The sequence below is a fragment of the Triplophysa dalaica genome, chromosome 24, assembly GCF_015846415.1.
Source record: "Triplophysa dalaica isolate WHDGS20190420 chromosome 24, ASM1584641v1, whole genome shotgun sequence".
In the NCBI taxonomy this organism is placed as follows: Eukaryota; Metazoa; Chordata; class Actinopteri; order Cypriniformes; family Nemacheilidae; genus Triplophysa; species Triplophysa dalaica.
This window is the reverse complement of record NC_079565.1, coordinates 10,584,231-10,609,419: the sequence shown is the minus strand read 5'-3', so window position 1 is coordinate 10,609,419 and position 25,189 is coordinate 10,584,231. Positions and strand designations below refer to the sequence as shown.

Genomic DNA, 25,189 nt, shown 5'->3' with positions numbered 1-25,189 from the left:
CTTTTTCATTGTATTGATCAATTTTATTTATTTTTTATTGTTATTTGAATATAATTTAAATTTATATATATTTGAGTTTTAGTTTAGTTTATATTTACTTAAAATAATTGTATTTCCCTCCATTAAAAAATCTATTAATTTTTTTTGTCTAGTGACAGTTTTTTAATCATTTATTTGATTTCAGCTAACTGAAACGGTTCAACAGTGTTGATTTTAGTTATTAATAATAGTTTTGGTTCTTAGCTCGGCAACATGTTAACATGAACTATTGAAATAGTACTTTGTTGATAGATATTTCATGAATAACACCCTGTCTACACCTAACGCAATGTGATGTGTCAAAAGACATTAGAACCCATTATTTATTTTATTTTTTTCCACACTGGATGTGGTGGGATGCGATGCGACACATGCCTTGTTCTTAAAACGCGTGCATCTGGTGTAGACCGATGTGACATTTATGACATCCCAAACTTACTAAGGAACACTTTTGGAATAGAGCAAGTGTCTGTCACCATCCCAACGAATAACTAAATTCACTCAATTTCACATAAAAGTCTTGACTAATGCTTTTTTCCCGAAAGATCAGACTTTTTCATCTGTTTTAAATGATAATTTTGATATTTGTTTTCCTCAGTTACGTGGTGAACATGGGCTTGATCGACAAGCTGTACGGCTGTTTCTTGTACGTGCAAGGGCCAATCGACGAGAGTCCCAAGATGGCCGCCTTCCTTGAACAAGCAACAGCGTTCCTCCATGGGATGTGTAAACTGTGTTTTGCTGTGAATAGTCGGTGAGTGATATCTGATGACCTTTAACTCCTAAATCCTCTCCATTAATGCTTCCCCTTTCCCATACAGTCAAACCTCCCATTCAAAAATTTGGTACTTGCACTTTATTTTACATGGCATGCACTTACTGAGTTTCACAAAGTACTCGACAAAATACAGATTCTGTCATCATTTATTCATCCTTGTGTTGTTCAAAACCTGTATATGACTGTTTCTTCTGTGGAACACAAAAGAAGATATTTCGAGAAATGTCTCGGTGGTTTTGTGTTCATACAATGGAAGTCAATGGAGACCCATGTTGTTTGGTTACCACCATTCTTCAAAATATCTAATGCTGCTAAAAAACAGCTCCCAGCATGCATTTCTATTTGAACGTAAAAGGTGAAGGCCACTGTAGTGGTTGAGATGTCTGGAGGTGCAGAGGCATCAATCATCAGCTCATTTTCCAGCGTCTGACACTGCGGTCCTGCACAGGCTGTGCTGATAGTCATCTTGCGGCCCTGGAGCCCTGTCTCTTTCACTGTAAACTCCTGCCTGCGGCCCACCCACATGTGTACTGCGAAGTGCGTTTGTGCATGCATGACTGCTGAAAGAGGCTAACCACACAGTCACAGCTTGTGATATCCCGCCTGTGACATCTGACCCCGACTCGTAGACAAGACTGATCACCACAGGGCTGCGTGGATCATGTTTTCCACTTTGCACTGTAGAAATTGTTAAAGTGATTGATTGCTAATGTAATGCGTTACATCGGGTGCAGTGCTTTAGAAAAGTAACCATGAATTATCATAATACTGTATTATAACTCTGTTTTTGGTATTCGTGTTGATTCTGCTTTGTAAAACTGTTCATTACTTTCTCTTGATCTCCACTCTGGGACATTTCCAAATGTAAAATATGTCGCAAATGTCTTTCACCCCCATGTATGGATCATTTGGATTTTACGTGGACTTAGAAATCCACTCGTAGAGTTTCGTCAGGCAGTAGCCATGTCCTCTTCCAGCTGTTGCATGCTGTGACATCACACAGCTGTTCAACACTAGCGTCTCTTTGGCTTGGTATCACTAAATATCTGTGAGAACTCCGGTGCCAATAGTTCAGCGCTTTAAAAGTCGTGCTCGCTGCGACTCAGCGTTTGCACCAGTCCAGACGTTCAGCCAATCACCATAGAGAGAACCAGGAAGTTGTCCCGTATCTAGGACATATTGGACGTTTCTGACTGGCTCTGCTCTTTGGCAGTTGCCGCGCCCTGCGTATGTTCTCACGGTGGGGGCTTCGTGTTTTTGACATCAAGTGCTATTGTTTGTGGTCGGGTTGCATTCCGGGGATTCGAGTCATAAGCAGCCAATCAGAGCTTGCCAAAGAGAGCTCATGCTAAGATCTAGGAGAATCTATTATATTTACTATAATGGATGAGGACAATCCTCTTTTATAGTTCATATGTGGCACTTTCCAAAAATAGGGTAGACAGTAGAGCTCTATTTTTGAACAGTGAAAAAAGGTGCCTAGTCTTCTAAAAAATATACATATTTTTGAAAACTAGATGTTATAACTAGATGTTTCCTATTCATTTTGTAAACATAAACTGTTGCTAGGTGTTTATTTATTATTTATAACATTCTAGCAATACGATTAAAAACTAAATACATTTATAAATGTTTAAGATTATGACAAAAGTATTTAATAAAATAATTTTGAAAACAATATCATTGCAATATCAATTGAATTTCAAAAAAACAAATAATGGTGTCAGTAAATTTTTTGACTTGATTTGTTTATTTTTAAATGTATTTTGAATTGTTTACGATGTATCGTGTATATATTAGCAATATCAGTAATCATGGCTTTTAACATCAAGGTTTTCAATACTTGGATGTAGTGATACCCCTAGTTCAGTAGTTACTTTTCATTCTTTGTTCATTTTTATGAGAACAGTTTAACAACCTGCAATATAAAACATTTTTTAAGAACTGTGTCCACATCCACAACAATGGGGTGTCAACAAAAAATTTTTCTGAAAAGGATCTAAACAATATCAGTCATCAGTATCTGTATAGTTGTGGTGTAAACTCTGTTCTGCTATTCTTTTATTTTGATCTTTTTCATTTCATATTTTCTATTATATTTTACATAACTATACAGTTTTAAAATGATTATACTTTTTTTGTAAATTGACCTTTCGTTCAGGGTGAGAATGGAAATTCTGTCATGAATTTCTCACCCTTACATTTTAAGGTTGAACCGCTGTAGTCACGTGGAATATTTTAAGGATGTCTTTAATAACTTTTGCGCTTTGAGTGCACGTTACGTTGCTGTCTACAAGGGGGTCAGAAAGCTCTTACGGTCATGGTTGTAGAACGACTTGAGTGTGAGATTCATGACAGAATGTTCCTTCTCTGGTGAACTTCAATTCTTAAAAAAGGAGAGATGCCAAAATGTACCATGTTGATGGAACATTTCTTCATTTTATGGCGGGACAATGCAGAGCGACAGAGTATTGAGAATGAGACTTGAAATGTTTTGGGAAAATGCCTCCGACCACATCTGAAGCTGTGTCACCACTACTGCACCATGATTCCAGCGTGTGCACATGCTCTAACATGACTTTGAAGACCTTGACTAATGCGCGAGCCAATTTTAACTTGACTGATTCACCTCAAGGAAGTCGTTTCACGGCAAATCAAAGTTCCAAATCTATAACTTTTCATTCGCTGTGAACTGAGCAGACACTAACAGCGTTTCCACGGGTTCAGCCGTAAGCATGGATTAATCAGACGATGCTGATTTGGGGTCAGTGGGTAGACTCGAATTGCTTGTGTCAGGGCCTTCTACTTTAGTCAATCTCGCTGTCTCCTGTTTCAGGGTCAGGAGATGTGAAGTACGTCATGCACAGTCACTCTGTGAGAACCGACTCTTTGTTCCCTCACGTTGACGTCGATCAGGGCAGTCGGGGGATGCTGCCCTTTCTCTATGAACTCGGACCAGTTTTGAGGATTCTCTTACGACAACGTGGATGATGAGAGCAGGACCGGGATCAGCTGAATGCTGTATCCCTACACCGACGCCAATTCTGGGTGATCTCATTCACAAACTGCGATGCCCCCCCAATAAGCCTGACACTCCGTCCCCTCCAAAGGACTGTTTCCCCTCCAGTGCACTTGGTGTAGTGTTCAGGTGTATCCTCACCTGCAATGTGACACCCTGTCGGTCTTGCCCTTTTTGTGCTGTTTAGAGATCAGCCCTTGAATCACGAATCCAAACTCTTGCAGTTGTTGTAGGGGGAGATCTTACCTCAGATCAGCCTTGAGGGGGCTGCCTCTGCTCGGCCCCTTGAATGTACCGCCGTGGTATGAAGTTACCAATCCTGCTAATCTTCAGGGTGTTGTCCTCACCAAGACACACAAACACGCTGCTGTAAATCTGGTAGGATGGCTCTTAATTAAATATGCTGGAACACAAGACGGCCAGGAGTGGAAGGTGAGTTTGCATAGCGGTGGAGCCAGAGCTGTTGGCTGACAGATGGTTGTCTGAGTTCCAGGGCTTTCCTCTTCTCTGGCTCTGCTGTTCCTGTGCAGAATGTTCCAGTATGGTTAGTGGAGTGTGCTATGTTTGGAAGGTCAGCTTTGTTGCTCAGAGCCTCAACTTCCTCTAGATCCTCTGCCATATTATGCTATCCTTAATTTGCCTCTATCTTCTATTCATCTCTTTATTGATTCAATACATTCATGTTATAGATTATACTATAGATTTCTTCAACACAATCTATACATTTTATAAATCACATTTCCCCTTTTCTCTATTTATTTATTTATTCAGTTCAGATATCAGTCCATTGCATTCTGCCTTTTATAGATTTATAGGGCTCATTTTATTGACATGCATTCTATACATTTCTTTAGCCCTTTCACACAGAAATCATGGAATGGAATACTGGAATACTTCTATCAGAAAATATCTTTGATACAAGTTCAAATCTTGTTTTAGATTCCCTTACAGCGATAAAACAAACAAAAAAAATGGATTGAGGTTGTCATAAATGCATGGATGAAGGGTTATAGATAGAGTTTCAAATGCAGGTCTTCATGGGCAGCCCTTAACTTCCAGTACTCATTCGCAAACAATATGAGTGCATGTAGATTATTTCTGAAAGTGTTACTTGGCTAAACTTGTCTCTCCAATATTTTGAATTTGGACTGCGATATCAAGCTCAACCACTAGATGTCAAAGTACCGTGCGGTTTCTTTAAACGTGACCGAACTACAGGACCCATTCAAAAAACTGTTTATTTAATAAAATGAATTTACAACTAAAATTGTCTACGTTTATTTAAACAATAATTATACATTAAAAGAATATTATAAATTAATGCGGCCGTAACACAGGGTTTCTGCCAATCTCATATTAATCTTGAGTACCTATAGAAAAGTATTGCATACGTAGTATCTTCGAAAAGAATATTGTATGATCACATTTATAAAAGATAGATACAGCCATACGATTAATCCCAAAATCATACGCCGTGTGCGGGGGGGAGGGGTAGGCTGAACTAAAGCACATTGTCAACAAAACACAGACATCAGTTTCACTCACCGCTTGCGTTTCATGTGCGGCATCTTTTAGCGCTGTATCTTGTACGATTGCTGAAGGAAATATGAATATCAATCTATGATCTATTATCTATTATATTATCTATTATGGATTATCTAAATCTATTATATATAAAATAAGTTGTTCAATTGCTAGCCACTAGCCAGACCGATAACCAAACGCAGACCTGAAATTTACCTTATGCCAGGCACGTGCGTTCGATGAAACAGTCAATACATTTAATGTATAACTTATGCAACATATGTATGTATAGAATTGATGTTTACATAATTAGTGAACATGCATACGATTATACATACTGTATGTATGTAATGCATTCTGTAATTTATTATCCTTTAAATAATATCCATTTCTCTTTCCGTTCTGTACATTTATTCTATACAATCTGTATATATTCATTTTCGCATACATAAGACATACATGTAGTTTATACTTCTGTTGACTTTACTTTACAGTTTACACAACCGTTCAAAAGTTTGAAGTCACTTGGGTGAAATGTTTCTTTTGACCTTCCAAATCTAAAATTGTATTTTATTAACTTGTTTCACATTAAATGCTTTTACTGAATAATGAAGAGAAAAGCAGCCAATAAGAGCCCAGAACACCATCAGAAGTTTTGTTAAATATTGAGCACAGAACATTTCTACAAATTTAAGATAAAGGGTGACTTCAGTGAATATGCCAAAATATAAAATAGTTTTGCATTTTTAATTCACAAGAATAATTCCCACGGTTCACAGTGTTTTAAGTAAGTGACTTTGCATAGTAATGTTCATTCATTCAATCTCTGTCTGTGTGTCAGCACACTATACATTCATTATATATCTGTCAGTTTTTGCCATAGTTTTTATCCCCCCTCTCTCCTTTTCTGTGAACTCCAGTCTCTGATCCCGGGCTCACAAGTGTAAAGTCTCTCCTATCTCTCCTCGTATATCTGAGCACAGCCACCCTCACTGTATCCGAGCGTTCATTCCTGACTCATGCAGTGCTGTATGTTACCAGTTAAGCCTGGCTGCCCCATAGGCATTCTTCACAGATGGGGCCTGCCTTCATTATTTATATCAGAACGGACCGGCTCTGGTCTAGCCAGTAAATCTAGAAGCAGCCGGGACTTGACGTTCCACACACACTACATCTTGGTTCTTTGGGCTGTGTGGCTAAAGAAACCACCTTAGGTTCTGATGTTTCTGATCCCCGCCTAGACCCCAGGCTCCTTTCAACACCCTCGTCCCGTGCGCTACAGAACAGGTCTGTGCGCTTCTGAATTCGTTTGAAAGGTCGGTGATTCAGACTGAAAGGTGTATAAACATAAGAAACCTTATTTGAATGGCCTGTTATGTCTGATGCAGTGAGGAACATCTAGGGCCGAGCTAATAAAATAATAGCTTCGACCCTGATTCGCTTTTTTTATTCCTGGAGTGTCAGTCATAGCTGAGAGGTTATTACCTGTTGAACAAAGCGGTCTTATGCCTCATGTTTAATTGGTCTTGTTTGTTTAAGAGTACATATATATTTATATATAAAAGAGTTAATTTCCAAAACATATTTCAAAAATAATGTTTTTTTACTGTGCATTCCAATTTATATCAATCAAACTGCAGTTGGTTTGTTTTGATTAAAGCCATAATAACTAAATAAATGCAGCTAACAAACACAATAAAGCATAAGAAAATTATATCTTTTTGATTTTTGAAAAATGTAAAAACTGAGTTTCCTAATTTGGGAAACAAACACTTCATATATATATATTTATAGGCACAAGTTGTGGAATGGTGTATCCCATAATGCAATTACTTTTGTAGACAAAAATATATAAATATAACTTTTCAAAATGGATAACATGGACCAAGTAATGACGAAGAAGCAGCCAATAAGAACCCATAATAAATGTAAATTACTCAAATAGTGTTTAAAGAGCATCTACAGTTTGAGACCTCGAAGCTAAAGTATGATTTAGCAAACGCACAAAGAGTGACATACAACAAAGTTCAACAAATCGTTTATTTAACACAATTATCATGCAATAAATAATAGCATTAAAATATTAAAATAAATTAAATAAAATATAATAGTTTGATTATTAGACACTAGCCGAACACAACCCGGAAGTTAACAGGGTTCAAACGGTTTGTAGTTGCAATTGTCCTTCATAGTATTGATGATTGTACTATTATAATAACATTTTACAAATTATGAATAAAGAATAAGTGTTCAATTATGTGACCGTAGTATCGTTTTCTCTGTCATTTTTCATATTTAACACTTCATTCTCCTTCCCAGTTCTCTTAGCATCTTCGACAACAAGCGCCAGGACCCCACCGGGTTGACGGCCCTCCTGCAGAGCACTGACCAGGTGGGCGTCATCAACATGCTCTACTGCATCCTGCTTCACAATGCCCCTCCTGAACCTCTCTCCACTGGCCCTGAGGGTCCCCAGGGACCTTACAGCCCCTCCGTCATCCAGGTGGCCCTCCAGGGCCTACGGTTCCTCAACACCTTTGCCCTGCTGGACCTCTCAGCGTTTCAGGTATGTTTGGAGGCATTCACATAAGACGCGGACCATGGCATGAATTCACAGGGTCTGAAGCCTCGCATGTTGGCTCTTAAAACCACACACTATTAAAAAAGATATTTTGAGAAATGTCTCGGGGGTTCTGTGTCCATATATTGGAAAGCGATGGGGGCCAGAGTTGTTTGGTTTCCAACATTCCTTAAAATAGCTTCTTTTGTGTTCTGCAGAAGAAAGAAAGTCACACAGATTTGGAATACCATGAGAGTGAATGAATGTTGAGGTTTCATTTTTGGGTAAACTATTTAAACTAGCTTGATTCACTTCCAAACTTAACTAATTCGGAGTAAACTTGCCATTTAATCTGTACCGCCTAAATGAGCGCAGTAAAAATAAAGTTCTTTCTCAAGTGGTTTACAAAGTCCAGAAAACAGTGTTTATCTTCTAAAAAGGACCACAGCCGCCTGGGAAGTTGCGCCTCGTGTGATGGGTGACCTTATTGCTCTGGTCCTGTTTACAATCTGTGATATCCTGCCTCCTTTGATTCCCGAGCGCTGCAGAAAAATGCTTGGTGGTGACATCACTGACCATCTCTGTTGCGGTATGCCGATTGTCCTGTTAAAGTAGTTAAAGTCTTTGCAGCCACCCTGTCTGCTTAAAGTAATGCTGCGCGACTTGTTTTTTTTCTTTGTAACAAGTGGACAACGCAGCCAGACTTGCCCTTTATCTATGTGCAGATACTTCTACCGCATCCTCTGGACTGCCATTCTACATTTGCTTACTTTTATAGCTTTTCATCATTAATAGCTGTGTTCCAGCGTCTAGGCTGTTGTACGAGTGGACGTTAAGCCGTAACCTTCAAAGCTAATGGTCCAACTAGGGTTTCCTACAGATGCCCTGAGAGCCACTAGTATGATATCTGCAATGAACAAAGTTGACCCAGGGATGTAAACACACCCGACCTCTGACCTCAGGCCAGTTGTGTTGAAAGCTCCGGGTGAATAATGCGAAAGGAGAACGGCATAACGTCCACAGGCCCCGGTTGTAGTTCAGCCAACGTGATAAAGAGTGAAGAACTTATCGGAAAGCTAAATCATCAAACACGTAGGTGTGAACGGGGAGGCTGGGATTACTTCAATGTGTCCATGTAGATACTCTCTTACTTGGATTCTCCTTTTCAAACTGGGAGTCAGTATTATAAGAATTTTAAAGGGATTGCTTAGCCAAAACTGAAAATTGTGTCATTGTTTGCTCACCATCATGTTGATCTAAGACCGAACTCAAAAGATTTTGTAATAATGTTCTGGTTGGGCTTTTTATTCAATCACATTGGATAAAAATAATTTGTAAAGGGGTCATATGAATCTTTGGTGTGTTTTAAGTTACCCATGCATGTATTAGACTGAATTGCAACAATTAAAGTGTCGGAACAAAAGATGCATTCTATCTAAAAGCGAATGCTCACTCAGACCTGCCTGAAACACCTCGTGTCAGTTCATGGTATGAGTTGACTAAGACCGCCCAAATGTATACGCAAGTAAGGTGGGCGTACCTGTCAGCACAATTGCTTTGAACCTGATGTTCCAAATATGGTAAGAGGCGTTAAATTTCCGTCACTGGCTTGCAGTATTCGACCAATCAATAAGCAATAGTTAACAGGCCAATCATAGCACACCTCGCTTTTCAGAGCGATGAGCTTTGTAAGATATCTGCACGTTTCAAAGAGGCGGGGCAAAGAGGAGATACAAACATGCATGTTTGTGGAAATACAGCGTTTTTGAAACTGTAATCGTGTAAACACATTCCAATACATCTAAAACAAAATATAATATTCGTTTTAGCCGTGTCAAATTACCCCTTTAATGCTACAAATCTAAGCCTTTTCGAGCTTTAAAAAATCATGCATGTGACTTGTGTGCTACACTTAGCTTGCGTATATCTTTGTGGGCTTTGAAGGTTAAATCGTTCAGTGAAATTCTTCCGGTGTACTGTTCCTTTAAATAAATTGTTTTTTAGTAATGCTTCACGTAGTTCAGATCAACACAACATGAAGGGTATCAACAGTGCTTCTGGAAAATGCATCAAAAGTTATTGATGAGTTGATGTAGATGAGCTTTCACAATGAGCTGGTGTCATGCTGGTTAAGCCATTTCCAAACTCAATGTGCGAGTATAAACATAAACTAAGTGGTTCAGGTTGCACATCTTCTTTTAAAACACAGCCACGGATTTAAAGGGACGCTTCACTCAAAACTGAGAATTCTCTTATAATTTACTCAGCCGTGTGCCATCTCAGATATATACGAATTCCATTTTTTTACAAAAATGTCCATCACCTTTTGAATTTCCAACTTATTACAGCCCCATGCTTTGGTAACGAGACTGATGTATTGTGTCCCTGGTGGTAAAAACCCAACGTCTTGCTCCCTTCACATGTGCTCAGATGTTCAGGTATTGTTGTTTGTGATTGTTTAGACCCTCGATCCCGAATACTCTCCCACCCGGCAGAAAATCTCAGTAGTTTCAGTGGTGACCCCGAGTCGCTCAGTCATGTTGACATGTTTAATAAATACTGTCTGTAGTCCAGCAGATAGCATCTCTTTCGTTAAGGGAATTGGGGGGGTTCTGCTGTAAAACTTACTGATTCCAGAGCGCTCCACAGGTTTCACCTTCTTCTCTCGTGCCGTATGGCCTACTGGAGGAAAAATAGACGAGGCCTGCAGCGTATGACATGTTTGTCTTGAATGGCGCGGTCAAGATGTTGCTTGACTTTAACGTAGTTTCTACCACTATTCTACTATTTTAACACTAAATAAAGGTTGTATTTTTTATCATTAGTTAATGCATTAGCTAACCTGAACTAACAGTGAACCATTCTTTTATAGCATTTATTTATCATATTTAATGTTAATTTCAACGTTTACTAGAACGTTATTAAAATCAGATGTTGTAACATAAGTTGCTCACTGATCTAACATGAATAATTGTATCTACATTAACTAACATTTACAAAGATAAATAAACTTATTGTTAGTTTGAGTTAGCTAATGCATTATCAAATGTTAACAAAAACAACCTAATTGTAAAGTGTTATCAAATTGTTTTTACTGTTTCTAATCAACATAAATGTCTTTACGACGTAATTAAAATGTATCGCTTTAGCTGTAAAATTTTATGCGATATCAATAAATGCAGCAAACAGGGAGCGTTTTAAGAACTTGGCTAACGTTGTCATAAAAGCTCTTACTGTAGAGTAATAACAACGTTATACAGCATGTCATTGCTAAATGTTATAAAAACAATGGTATCATAAAAGAACCCTTACATTGTTAGTGAAACCTTTAAAATTAGAGAAAACAACACTGATACATTTATGGGAACGTTAGCTTAACGTTCTTAGAACGTTCATATTTTGTTAGCTGGGTGTGACCTCACATCAGTTAGATTGTTTTATTAATGTCAAATGTCAGTTTAAACAGATATTTTAAATGGACTTCACTTACGTATTACGTTGTTCTTATCCCTTTCTAAAGCTGTGTATATTGTATTCAGTCTGTTTTAGGAGCCGAGTGTCTCTCTCTGGCCTTCAGGCACATCGTGAGCTCGCTGTTGTGGTTCTGCTCTCAGCAGAGCTCGGAAGAGCTTCTTCATGAGCTCATCATCTGCGTGGGTTATTTCACTGTCAATCACCTAGACAATCAGGTGAGTCTACCTTCTTTATTACCGTTACATAATACATACGCATGTCTCATGAATGTGTAATCGGGCATCGTGAATATTTAATGCATTTTGATGAGTCACACAATTTGAATCGAATGCACACACAAGTTGTTGCAGTGAATTGAACCTTTTTAATCCTAAATTGTTAAAGGGCCACCTTTAAAGGGCTCATATGGCACGAACACGTGTTTTTACATGTCTTTGGTGTGTTTTAAGTTACCAATGCATGTATTAGACACGTAAAATTGCAACAATTAAAGTATCGGAACAAAAGATGCATTCTATCTAACAGTGAATGTTCACCCAGACCTGCCTGAAACTCCTCGTGTAACCAAACCCTCACAAATCTACGCCAGTTTGAAGTATGATTTGACTAAGACCACCAAAATGCATACGCAAGTAAGGTGGGGGTACCTGTCAGGACAATTGCATTGACCTGATGTTCCAAATATGGCAAGACATTTCCGTCACACGCTTGCAGTATTTGACCAATCACTATGCACTGGTTAACTGGCCAATCATAGCACACCTCGCTTTTCAGAGCGATGAGCTTTGTACAAAATCTGCACGTTTTAGAGAGGCGGGCAAAGATGAGATACAAACATGCACATGTGGAAAATACAGCGTTATTGAACCCTAAATCGTGTATGGACATCATATAACATCTAAAACAAACCATAATATTCGTTTTAGCGGAGTCAAATGACCCCTTAAGGGGGGTGGAAATTTTAAAATGTTTTTTGCATAAAAATGCTTATATGAAATCATCTCAGTATTTGCAAATAGGCCATCGTATAGTATTTCAGTCGCATTTAGAGTTTCAAAGGGATACTGTTCACTCCATCCCAGAGGTGAGTATACTGTTTGGTCATCATTTGATCGAGAGCAGGTGTACTTTTCTCCTTACAAACCACCGACACAATAGCAACAAAAGGAAGCTGTTGAATAATGCAGCGAGTTTGCCACTTCTGTTGGCTCTCTTCTGTGCAGTCTGAAACACAGGCATTGTTATCCTCCGCCTGGCAGTTGGGCCTTCTCTTTGTGGAGGGGTGTCGAAGGGGGCCGATCGAACCTGACGGCACAGATCACAGATCAGCCTGGCATGAAGAAGTGGAATTCTCTGATACTCGTTGCATGCTCCGTTTACCTGGAACCCGCCGACAGTATGGCAGGTGTGACTAGGCCACACTTGGTCGGGTTTTAGTTATTCTCGCATCACGTGAAACATCGCCCCGTGACTGCTTAATGTCCCCCCGGGGGAGGGGAAGGGAGAGGTCAGTGTCCTGGCAATTTATGGGCTTCTAATTTAAAACATTTTTGCTCTTAATTAAAGAAACGGCTTGCGTTTTTACGGCGGTGCGGTCCTTCTGCGCCACAGCCATCCAATTTAATTATTTTGATGTAGGTAATTAGCATTTGTTGGCCATTGTTGGGCTGATTTGCATATTATATTGGATAATTGAATGAGGGTTGATGATTGAATTAGAGGAGGCGTGACAGATGATTGGGCTTTGTGCTCGAGCGGGGCAACTTAAACGACGGGCAAACTGGGAATAACGCCTCGTGAATATTCATATCTTCCCAGCCCACTTTGCTAATTTGAAAAACGCCGGGTCGGGGAGTCTTTAAACCTGCGACTTCCCTCCAGGATGCAGGCTGCCTTATTATGTCGCCGTTTGAGTGCACGTCAGGGTTTATTATTAAAAACACACGGGAACTGCCAGGTGCCTGAAGGGATTTGGAAAATATGGTGAAGATACTCGGTTTTGACAAGATTTGGCCAAAATGCTTGCTGGGAAGTCATGTCAATTATAAAGTGAATGTCGATCAGTTTATTGGACGCACCTACCGCATGAGTGCAGTCATTGCACGTTGACGTGATGAATCGAGAGTTGTGATGTGGCTCCTCCATCGCATCATCTTACATTTGTTGGCATTTGTTGCTGATCAAAGGTTGAGCTCATGCAAAGGTTGAGATTATGTCTTTGGCCTCTTTCATAAATGTACAGTGTCACGGAGAGCAACAACATTAGATGTAAATGTGAACCCAGAGCTGTTGCTGTATTTAGAATATTGATATTATTGATTATTGAAATTAAATTATATCATTCTTTTTATACTTTTATTTCATGTTGTGTCTTATCTGATTTACAACTGTAATGTAAAAAAAAATATTTATATTCCGAGCTGTCAGTTCAAATTTGGCGAAAAATATCAGTTGGTTTTCAACCCAAGTGAATACAAGTTCATAAAGTCACCCACAATTTTATGTTTCTAACAGAGATGGCGATAAAGAGGCAAAAGTTACAGATTGCAGCTTTAAACAAGTACATAAAAATGAAAAATAAATGGCTTTTGTTTATAAATTGAGCTGTCAGGTACTGTTTTTTTGTCAGTTTGACATCATTTGACTTCAAAGGATAGTTCACCGCGGAATGAAAATTCTGTCATTATTTACTCACCCCTTTGTCATTTCAAACCTGTATCACTTTATTTCTTCGGAAGAACACAAGATATTTCCAATAAACTATGTTCCCTGCTGAAAAAAACAATAGGAACCATTAAAGATGATAATGGTTTTAATGGACACTGTAATGGTTCTACTGGTATGTGATGAATCCTATTGTAATATGCCCAAAACACGCTACGAAACTGAATTTTGTGATGGTTTTGACAGACCATTAGTTTCTGTGATGTGTTTTGTTGGGTTATTGTCTTTTCTGCAGTGTTGATAACCGAAAAGCACCAGCACCCATTGACTTCTATTGTATGGACACAAAACCAATGCAAGTTAATGTGTACTGTCGCTAATAGGTTAACAACATTCTTCAAAATATCTTCTTTTGTGTTCTGCAGAAGAAAGAAATTCATACAGGTTTGAAATAACAAGAGGGTGAGTAAATGATGATAAAATTTTCAATTTAGTGTGAACTATCACCTTAAACCCAGTAAAGTAACCTGCAATTTTATGTTTCAAGCACAGATGGCGATATAGAGGCAACCGTAACAAAGCCTAGCATTAAAGGCCACCTTGAGTATTTTTCCATCTGCCAGTACAAACATCAGATACAGACCATTCACAAATAGTTCTGTGACATTATTTAACTGAATAAAGTGAAATAAACAGCTGGGAAACTTTGTAGTATCCCCACCCCTCTCCAGTCAGATATTCACCAGTTCCTGGGGTCCTGGTATATATCCCCACGGTGCTCATACAGAATAAATGAAGGGAGCGGCAATATTTGACTCTTTCAGACTAATGTAAGCACTGGCAGAAGACAAAGGCGACAGCAGACCCTGAGCCGTCCCATAATGCACTCTGATTCAGTGCCGGCACGCCAGCTTATGTTTACATGTGTGTGTTTGAGAAATAACGTCGCTCAAATAGGTAGGAAAATCTACCGGTGGAGATTTCTTTTTTCCACATGGATGTTGTTCAGACCCCTCGCCCAAAAAAACATTGAGAGTGTGAGATATGTACCATCGTAGTTGCAATGAAGTTTGTTTGTACTCAAGGGGGGCATAAAGTCTTTGAGTGATGACCAACGTCAATGGAAATTCATTTTGAGTATTGTTTAAAGTTGAAATGAACTATTATTTTCCCTTTACTTTATTAATGTACATAAGTGCTCTTATTTTGCATTTATTCTTATTTTGGTTCACATTCTTCTTCGATGAAGGTTTGTCTTTGTAATCGTTCTTGAAAATATATTACCTTACACCTCTGAGACAAACTTTACATTTTTGGCGTTCAGTTTGTTTAGACTGCACGGGCTGTTGGTTAATATTAACCAATATTCAAATAGCTTTTAAAGGAACAGTTCACCCCAAAATTATAATTTTGTCATTATTTCCATACGCTTGTGTTGTATAAACCCTCAATGGCTTTCTTTGATCTCCAGAACCAGAATACTGATTCTTTACCTTGTGGTGTTTTGCGTGTTCTGGTTACTATAGGATTGTGACCCTTTTCAAGCTTGAGCATTACAACCGCTGGATGTTTCAAGTGTCCGGAAGGGATTACAAAGGGGTTTAGTGAAAGAAAATATTTTTGACCTTTGCCATTCTCTAAGTACAGTACTGTTGTTTTATTGACTTTTTGTAGAATTATGTTCTTATGGTTGGCACCTAAGCTAGACTCCAGATTGCGTAATTTGTCGATTTTGTTGTTGTCAACAAAGCCAAACGTTGCCTGGTGAAAAACAATAAGAAGCAACAACACAAATTCTATTGGTTTAACACACCCTCATGAACCAATATCTTTTTACATTACTACAAACCACAATTGTGTGATTATTTTAGTGTGTTTTGGGCCATATTTTAATAGGATTGATCTGCCCGATTACACCCCACAAACAGAATCTATAACATACCAGTGACACGTTGTAGTTTCCATTAAAACCAATACAGTTCCCTTTACAACAGTTCTATTGTGTTTTGGGCAGGGCTCTTTTGGCAACAGGGTTATTCAAAGTAAAATAGCAATAGACAATTTCTTCATACGCACGCATCTGGCCAACGTTAAAGGGATAGTTCACTCAAAAATGAAAATTTCATCCACATTTACTCACCCTCAGGTTGTCAAAATACAATATTTTGAAAAATTTAGGACTGTTTTGGGGCACCTTTGGCTACTATGGTGTCAATGATGTTCCAGGAGTAAAAATTGCGAACATTCTTCCAAATATCTTTCTCTGTGCTCATCAGAACAAAGTCATTTATACAGGTTTGAACTGAGGGTAAGTAAATGATGACAGATTTGAATTCTCGGGGGGAACGATCCCTTTAACTTTGTCTATGTTTGTTGATCGGTCTGCCTAGTCGCTAATAATATAACTTTTTATTTTTCATTAATATTCATTTATAGTAATGTTTTATTGTATGATTATCTTATTAAATAAAAAAATATTGTATATTAATTTGATTAAATACACAATTTTTAAAATTGGTCGTGTAATGGTTCTTCTACTGGCGACCCAAAATAATACTGACCAGACATACTTTTAACTTTCTAGCTAATATAATGTTAACACTGCTATGTTAACGAAAATCTGTTTTTATTATCTATATACACTTACCACTTTACCAAATGCTTTTAAGATTTTTTTAAAAGACCATTTTACCTACATCAGAGCCAGATGGAGCTAATCCAGCACACTTATTGTATCTCCCCTCACCTATCGCCTCTTCTCGTGTACTGTACTTCCATACAAGTGCAAGGCTATCTCGCGTGCCCTCAAAGCCTAGTGTTGTTCCTAGCGCTCTAATCCCACCTTAACTTTCGTTGAAATGTTCCTTCAACAGTCCGTCAGCGCAGTGATAACCCAACCCTCTGTGATTAGCTTGCCTGGACCAGACCACCGCAAGCCGGCGTTTCGGGAATTCGCCGAAACGCCTTTGATTCCCGGCGGCTGACGGGCGGCAACGAGGCAGATTTACGCCCTCCCTGAAGGGTGAAATACAGTTGAAGTTACTCTTGCATTGTCAGATTTTTTCATCTTTTTACTTTGTTTGTTTGCCCATAAATCTTTCAGAGTTTAAGGCCCCATTTACGTCTAATACCGCGTTTGAGCGCGATCCAGGTCAGACCGGCTCCTCGAAAAGTAAAGATTATCTTTCGCGCGATCGAAGATGACACTTGATTTATTCGGCAAAGGGTAATAATTCAAGTGATCCTTTGCCAACTGATCGGTTTTATGGCGTTTTCATGAGAACAAACGTTCTTTCTGTTTCGAGGGAACGACAGTTCTCTTTGTCTTTTGATTTTATGTTTACGCCCGTGTACCAGTCGCCGTCAGGTCGTCTGGGCGGACGGCTGAGAGGGGGCGGTAGGCGTTGTTCAGATAAGGTTGCTCAGCCATAACTTCCTCTTCTGAGTGATCTCTTTGCATTTGTGTATGTAGGCTGTCCTCCGGTCTTATCAGAAGAGCCAACATTCTCTCATCCTCTTGCTTTGCTTCATCTGTAGGCGGAGCAAGAGATTTGTGGTTGTTTTGAAAGAGCGGACACATTTGTGCTGAGGTGTCTTGGCACATTTGCATCGAGGTCATCACCTCCCGTTTCTATTTAAAAACAGCATTTAGGCCTGTATTACACGGCACTTGGAAGCAAAGTAACGGTTATTGCTGGAAAACCTTTTAAAAACGCACGTTAAACATATTTCTCAATACGATGGTTTGCTAGATAGGCTTGTTTTAAGCAGCTTTAAATTATAATGAAGCAAATTACGCTCCTGGTTGAAAAAAAGATGTCGGGGGGGCTCGATGCCAGTTCCACACACACTTTCTAGTCCGTACGTCTGACTGAAACCAGACGATTTTAGTAGTTATATATTCAGCACTTTCTTTGGCTTCAGTTTCCGTTCCATATACAGTAGATTAATTTCCATTTGGATGTAAATTTGCTCTCTGTCCTCATGTTAATTAGATTTCGTGACAACCGGGTTTTTGGTGGCTGCTAATCGTTTATTGTTTTAGTTTTTCTGGCGTGTATTAAAAGAAAAACAAAATGATTATGTTTTCTGCATTTCTGAAGAACAGTGAGATATTCTGTCCGTTTAAAAACACCACACAATATATCCACGGAATGAATTAAGAGACTATTCCTGATTTTCATTTCAAATCAGAATTTCTAGATGTCTAGTGTCTGTTAAATTGCAAAAAAATCATCCAGTCATCCAACAGGACATGTGAAAGACTGAAGCATGACAAGACACATGAGAACTGTGATCTAGGTTATCACAATAACAATATTAAACAACACTTTTTACTCTTCATATATACATACAATATTACTGTTGTTTTGCTTAAAAATCAATTTGAACTTGTTTTCTTTTCAGTATTTGAGGTCTGAGTATTGTTAGTGGTTCACAGAATTAAACAAAAATGATCATTTACCTAAACACACACCTACAAATAGTACATTTCAAAGCCAGAAAAGCAATCTCTGAAATGATCTCTGTAGGTGTATACTGTAGCGCACGGTATATCGTGACACAAAAATTCAATATGTAGTGTTTTTTTTACTCTACGGTATTTCAAGTTCTTTACCATATTACAACCATTTAATCCTATTGGTTGTCGTGGTGGGCCGCGTCAAATTGAAAGCTTTTAATGTTATGTTTTACATTTTGTGGGGATAATCTTCATTTTTATTTGATTAAAATTCAGTTTCATTTTCAGCAACACACCTGTTCATTTGTTATTCATTCTTTAAACTTCAATGTTGTCAGATCCATAACAAAGTTCAACAAAAAGCTATAAAATCTATTTTAATTTTTTTATTGAATATATGCAACAGTGGTATATGTGTTCTTTGGTTCAAAAATATTGTGATACTTCCATATCGTGAATCCAGTAATGTGTCCTGTTTCACCTCTGCTAAGTCAATAGTTGTTTTACAGTATAAATAGAAACGTTGAATTTACATTGAGTGCTGACGTCTATTACAACTTTGAAATAACCGTATTTACACCAGACCATTTCCTTTAATCTATCACTGACTTTTTTATAAATATTCGCCGAGGCTCCACGTGTCCTATCGTCCATCAATTTTACTGTCGGCATTCATCTCTCCTCCACCTTCTTATCCACTTCTCATCAAAGAACAAACCCTGGCTCACAGGTCTCCTTCCTTCCTCACCTTGAGCCGCTCGGAGCGTGCATGTTTGCGTTTCGCTGCGTTAACTTTACTCTCCCTTTGTTTTGAGTTGACAGGCTGGGAGTTATGTAACGGGCCACCCGTAAAAGAATGACCCTGTTTGAAAACACTACTGCCTCTCTACTTGAGACAACACTAGACGCTCGACCCCGTCTCTTCCTTACTTTATGGCCATCTGTGTTTAAGAGGGGGAGGAATCGCAAGTTCAAACGCCTGCCGTTGCTTTTATGATGTCAGTGACTGAATGGATACCTCTGCAGACACTGGTACTGGAGGACTTGGCCGAGCTCCTAATCCAAGTTTGGGGCCGGTCAGGGGCAGGGCCATTACTCCGGGTCAGAGGGAGATGGGTGAGTTTACTGCCTGGGTTGGGGCCGGAGGTAACCTCTGCTCCCCATGAGCTGTACGTTTTTTATCCCCCCGCGGACACTTGAGGGGGACATGTTGTTTAGGCGTGTGAAGATGAAGCACCGCGTGCTGAAGGATTATGAGATGGCTGCTTGATTTGTGGGCACAAAGCGCATCCCCCATAGACCGAAACACACATTCATGAAACAGATTTGTGTACATTTTTATTAACCATTTCTAGATAAATATTCGTAAACAATTTACACAAAATTGATGGAATTTGCCGAGACACGCTCACGGCAATTCTGACACCAACTTTTTTACAAGGTGGCTAATTTATAGTCATTCGTGAAAAAAATCGTACACATTTTTTTTTCACATTGCTTCAAAATTTTTGCATTGGGTCAATAAAATGTTTGTACATTTCACAAACACCTGCTAAAAAATTGCTTGGGCGAAAAATGTATGAAACCTTAACTGGGCCAATTGAGAATTTTAAATGTTACCAGACAATTATGACTTGGGCTCTGAATGACTTTTTTACGAATCGTACATTTTTCTACTATTCACATCATAGGATATCATACAAATTAGACACCTCGTAAAATAGTGACGAATTCTCCTGAGATCAGGCTCAACTTGAAAATACTGTACAAAAAAATCTCATTACGTAAAGATGCAATTCAGATAAACATGACCATTTTAATTCTGCTTATTCTCCAATTTTGTCATTAAAAACAATAAACATGCCCAGTAAAATAAGTTTCGAATGCCTTTCTTGTTTCCCTCTGTTACACAACCTCTCAACTCGTGATGTGAACTCGCTCTAAGATCGCTCATTTTTTCAAGCACTGAATGTACAGGGTACAGGGAAGGCGCGAAGGGCTAATAAGGTAAACTGGTATCTTATAAGTCTGCCGCATTGTCATTTATCACCATCTTGTGAATTATACAATACAACTGTATCTCTCGCTCCCACGTTGTCCAGAACCGACAGAGGAGATTGATTCTGTACTCCCAACTTGGCTTCCAAAAAGACCCTCCTTCTTCTCGCCCTCTCTGACACTACGCAGCTCCTAGCTGAAAACAACCAGATCTGATTTTTGACTCATTTCTTCATTTGATGATGATGCTGCTGTTGAAGCGCAGGAAGTTTGCTTTTCTATGCATTCCGGCGCAGAAGAACATTACCATGCGAGCTCGGCGAAAATCCTCTGAGCCATGTTTAGTCAATACAGGAGGATACCTCTGCCATTAAAGGGCTCCACGGTGGCTTGTTTGAGTCATTTCTGTGAGGTATCTTTAAACAGTTCTTAATGCAGAGCGACATGGGCCCGAAGCCTTTGAACGCTGCTGTAGGACGGCGTTTTAAGACGCTTCTCCTGTTAAATGATAAAAGAGGTGAGTTATCACTTTGTTTATCGTGCTCTTAAACCCTTGAAGGGTATTATTAAAGCAGAGCATGCTCTGGAAAGTATTGTTAAGAGTATTTTTAAAATCTTGTAAATCCTGGTAATTTATGTCCCCCCCGGTCCCCCCCTTATGGTTTGCGTTTGGGGTCGAGCGGCAATGGATGGATGTGTGTACCTGTAATAGGCACTGTTTAATGCTCCCTTTCTTTATTTGCCCCAAATCCCTCTTGTCAGGATTTACTGTGGTGACCTTCTGACTCTTTAGTTCCCTTCCCAGGGTCCCAAATTTCTCCTAATCGGAAGCTTGTAGCAATGAGAGCCCTGTTATCCCACGCATTGCGTTTGATCAGACATGATTTGGTTTTAATTCCATGGGCGCGCTCTTTTGGTTTTGATGGTGTGATTGACAGCGGTGATGAATGGAAGCGCTGGATGAGCTCCATTAAGGGTATTACTTCATTTATTAAAGTGGGACAGGTCCAGTTTGTGTTTCACGCAGGGTTCAGCTCCAAAAGCTGACCAACAAGTGCTTATTAGGACCCCCTGAGGTTGCGATTGCACAAGAACATCTATCAGCGATCGACATTCGCTTCCTGTCATTTTGCAGAACGACCGAGCGTGTCCTCCCATGGGGCGGATCTGAACCGCCGTACGTTCAGAAGTGGATGAGGCATCCCTGTCTGTGTTTTATGGAGTGTAATTGTACGCTGGGAGGCAGTGCCCTCTATTTCTCCTCTTAATGGCTGTTTGTGTGTTGTTTTAGTGGCAGATTTATGCGTGGGACGGGCAGCGAGGGGCGGGTTGATTTACAGCTGCCCGTGGCTTTGGCCTCACCGGTTGCATGTGTGTGTTCCAGGTGATCGTGCAGTCTGGCCTGCAGCCCAGCGTTCTGCAGAAACTGTGTCAGCTGCCGTTCCAGTATTTCAGCCACCCGCGACTCATCAAAGTGCTCTTCCCGTCGCTCATCTGCGCCTGCTACAATAACCCGCAGAACAAGGTCATCCTACAACAAGAAATGAGCTGCGTGCTGCTGGCCACCTTCATACAGGTATTTCACATGAGCTTCATGACATCACTTGCTTCACATGTGTTACTTTTAACCTCGTTCCTGTGTTGTCCCTTTTATGTATCACAAAATCAACAAAAAATGACTCAAAATTTACAACAAAAAGTGTCACATTCTTTTTAAAAGCGTGGACTTGTTTTTGTGTTTACAATCCCATTATTCAATAAGTAAAATAAAAGAATTCATAATCAGTTAGTAGTTCACCATGAATCACTTTGTAATTGATACAAAGTATCAAGATTATTACGATTTATTTAGCATAATTGTTGTGATGTGTAAAATCAAGCACAAAACATCATCACGATAAGGTCAAAGTTCAACATCGGCAGATTAAACATATTAATCGACTGGAAAGTGTAATAAATAAAGTAAAGGGAAATAAAAGCTGACTGAATAATCGTGAATAAAAATTTTGAGCAAATGAATCGTGATTATCATTCGACCTTTATCATGCGGCCCTCCAATCAATTATATTTACAGTTATTTGTGATTGTTGTAATAATACAGTGCATTAAAAAAATATTCCTTGTGCCAAATAGATTTGACAAATGGCACATATGTCATACAGGACTACTTGTTTGCCCAAACAATAGCAGCAGGGAGAGCGTTTACATTTTTTAGGAAATGTAGAATTTCACATTTTTAGGATTATTGGTGGCCTAAAGGATTATGATAAAAATAATGTTGCAATATATTTTGTCAAATACTTCTTTAATTTGATTCATTGATTAATATATGAATTGTTTAATTATTGCTCGATTTAAATTATACGCAAAACCACCACCAGCTACAACAAGATACTGCCGCTGAATTATTAGCCATAGTATCATGTGTGTCATATCGACACAATATGAATAATCAAAGTTATATCACGGTTAAGTCAATACTGGTTGCACTTCCTGTTGCTTCCATTAGTGGCATAAGATCCACACACTTCACCATCTCCTGGATGAAATCCACTTTCAGTACAAACCCTCCATTTCTTTCCCTCCCCTTTCTTGTTTTTCCTCCTAAACCGCCCCCCGCACCCCAAACAAAGCGCTTCCATCTCCCAGATGGATGGTTTCCTCTGTCTGTACGAGTGGATTTACCTGCCACTGCTTGAGCCTCTTGTAAACAACCTCTCTCTTCATCTTTGTCCTGACAGGGCTCCCCACACTACACCGCCGCTGCTGCTACTTAAGGAAAGATTAGCTCTTGCTCCAGCAAGGACAGGGAATTGTCATCTTGTTCAAACAATAGAAAGACAAACAGCATCCTGAACCTCGGCAGCGCGTCACTGACGCAAGCTTCGTCCACTCTGGGTTACGAACCTTTAAGATTGGAGGAAAATTGCTGTTGTTTCCCAATTTGAAAAATGGCTGATGTGCCAATCTACTTGAAATCAACATATATATGCAAATGATCCTCTTTTGATTTGACTTGACAATCTGTAGAGGTTGTGGCTAAGAAATTTTCTTAAAACAACATGCCCTCTCTGTAAGCTAGTCGTCCGATGTAAAAAGAGAAGGAAGGGGGACAGAGAAAGGGATCAGTAGATGAGATTATGGAAAAGGGGCGGGTCATGTCATGACATAGCTAGGATTGATTTATTTGACCTGCCCGATTTAAGATGAAGTATACTGAATTTAAGAAATGCATTAATAATAAAAACTGATTTGACTTTTCCTTTACGTTGAATACACGTACTTTATATCGCTGATATATTCAAATGAACAGCAGGTCATTTGTAAATGTAAATATTGTGAATCACTCGTTCTCACTACTAAAGATCTACCAGAGGTTACGGCTGAGATGTGCAGATTTTCTTAAAACAACACGCGTTCTCCTCTCCGTTTCACCCCGTCTGGGGCGTGGGTAACGTATAAAATATCTGCTGTTTGATTTCGGTTTTGTCTATTCCAGGACTGTGCCAACAGCGACAGCCAATCGGATAGCAGGGCTACACAAGCAGGTGAGATCTTAACCACACTATTTGCCACGATTGACCCTGCGCAAAAACAAGGTCAAACAATCCGCTGTGCATGATTCCTCGCGCCGATGGAGGTGGAGAGCTGAACAAACATGTGCGCTTAAATATACAGATTGAGCGTTAGAAAAGGCATTTGTTGTCTTGACTCAGCGAGGTTTTGTTCAAACTTACATTAGTTAAAACGAAGAGGGTTTTCGACTTTGATTCAGTGAACGCCTCTTTATTCTTCAATACTCATGTTAGTTGCAAACCTCTGTGTTTCTCCATCAGAGAAGGGATGGGCTCCTCTGGACTTCTGCGACCTCTCCAACCGATTCCCCAGAGACCAATGGGACGCCGCGCTACAGTTCTTCCTCAACAAGCAGGAGGAGTGAGAGAAGAAAGCGCACACTTACGGTGTAGTCACTTACAAGAGCACATAGCCCACATTGGTTATAAACCCAGTGTACTTCAATACAAAGTGTCCTGGAAGGCGTTTATGATATAAGAATGACAGTCATCCACTTCACCAGTAACTTTTAACTGGAGTGAACTGGTAGTCTGATTTGCGAGAGGTTGATACCTAGTAACTGTACATTAAAGTAAAAATGACTGTTTTGACACACTGACCGTCCTCACAATTATTTATAGCAATAAACCACGTTTACAAATAGTTGAAAGTAAAATTCTTAGTGAACTTGTGTTTCCCAGAAGAAACTTTCTACATTTTCAGTTTGACTTTTGTGGCTGTTGTTTGTTTTTTCGGTGGTCGCTGTTGTACATCGTTTTGTAAATATAACAAAAGTAGAATAAGCATAAGCTCATATTTAATTTAAAAAGAATGACGAGGTACGTCATCCATCAGTTGATTGGAATACATAAATGAAGATTTCTTCCTGTAGCTGACATGTCATTTTGTTTCTTTGATTTAGTTTTTTATACTGTAATTTATACACGACACCTTTTTCCTTAACACACTCGTTCTCGAGTTTCATTTAAGACAAGTGTGTATGATTGTGACGGCTGAAATAAAATATGTAATAATGTGAATTCTGACGTTGTATCGGAGTTGTTTGTTTTCTTCCAGAAAACTCAAAATTGATGTTTACAAAAGACGCCCTGTCGA

The 25,189-nt window shown here is 39.2% G+C and overlaps 1 protein-coding gene across 4 annotated transcripts in view; it reads left to right on the top strand.

Moving 5' to 3' along the window:
* The window catches only part of scaper (S-phase cyclin A-associated protein in the ER), a 111,189-nt gene extending 86,076 nt beyond the window's left edge, over nt 1–25,113 (top strand). For all 4 annotated transcript variants that reach the window (XM_056739901.1, XM_056739903.1, XM_056739902.1 and 1 more), the window contains 6 exons: nt 638–793; nt 7,680–7,926; nt 11,460–11,609; nt 21,903–22,094; nt 24,018–24,066; nt 24,355–25,113. In XM_056739901.1, coding sequence (XP_056595879.1) covers nt 638–793; nt 7,680–7,926; nt 11,460–11,609; nt 21,903–22,094; nt 24,018–24,066; nt 24,355–24,458 — 898 coding nt within the window. In that variant the 3' untranslated portion in view covers nt 24,459–25,113. The remainder of the gene's footprint in view (nt 1–637; nt 794–7,679; nt 7,927–11,459; nt 11,610–21,902; nt 22,095–24,017; nt 24,067–24,354) is intronic.
* Nucleotides 25,114–25,189: the final 76 nt, after the last annotated feature.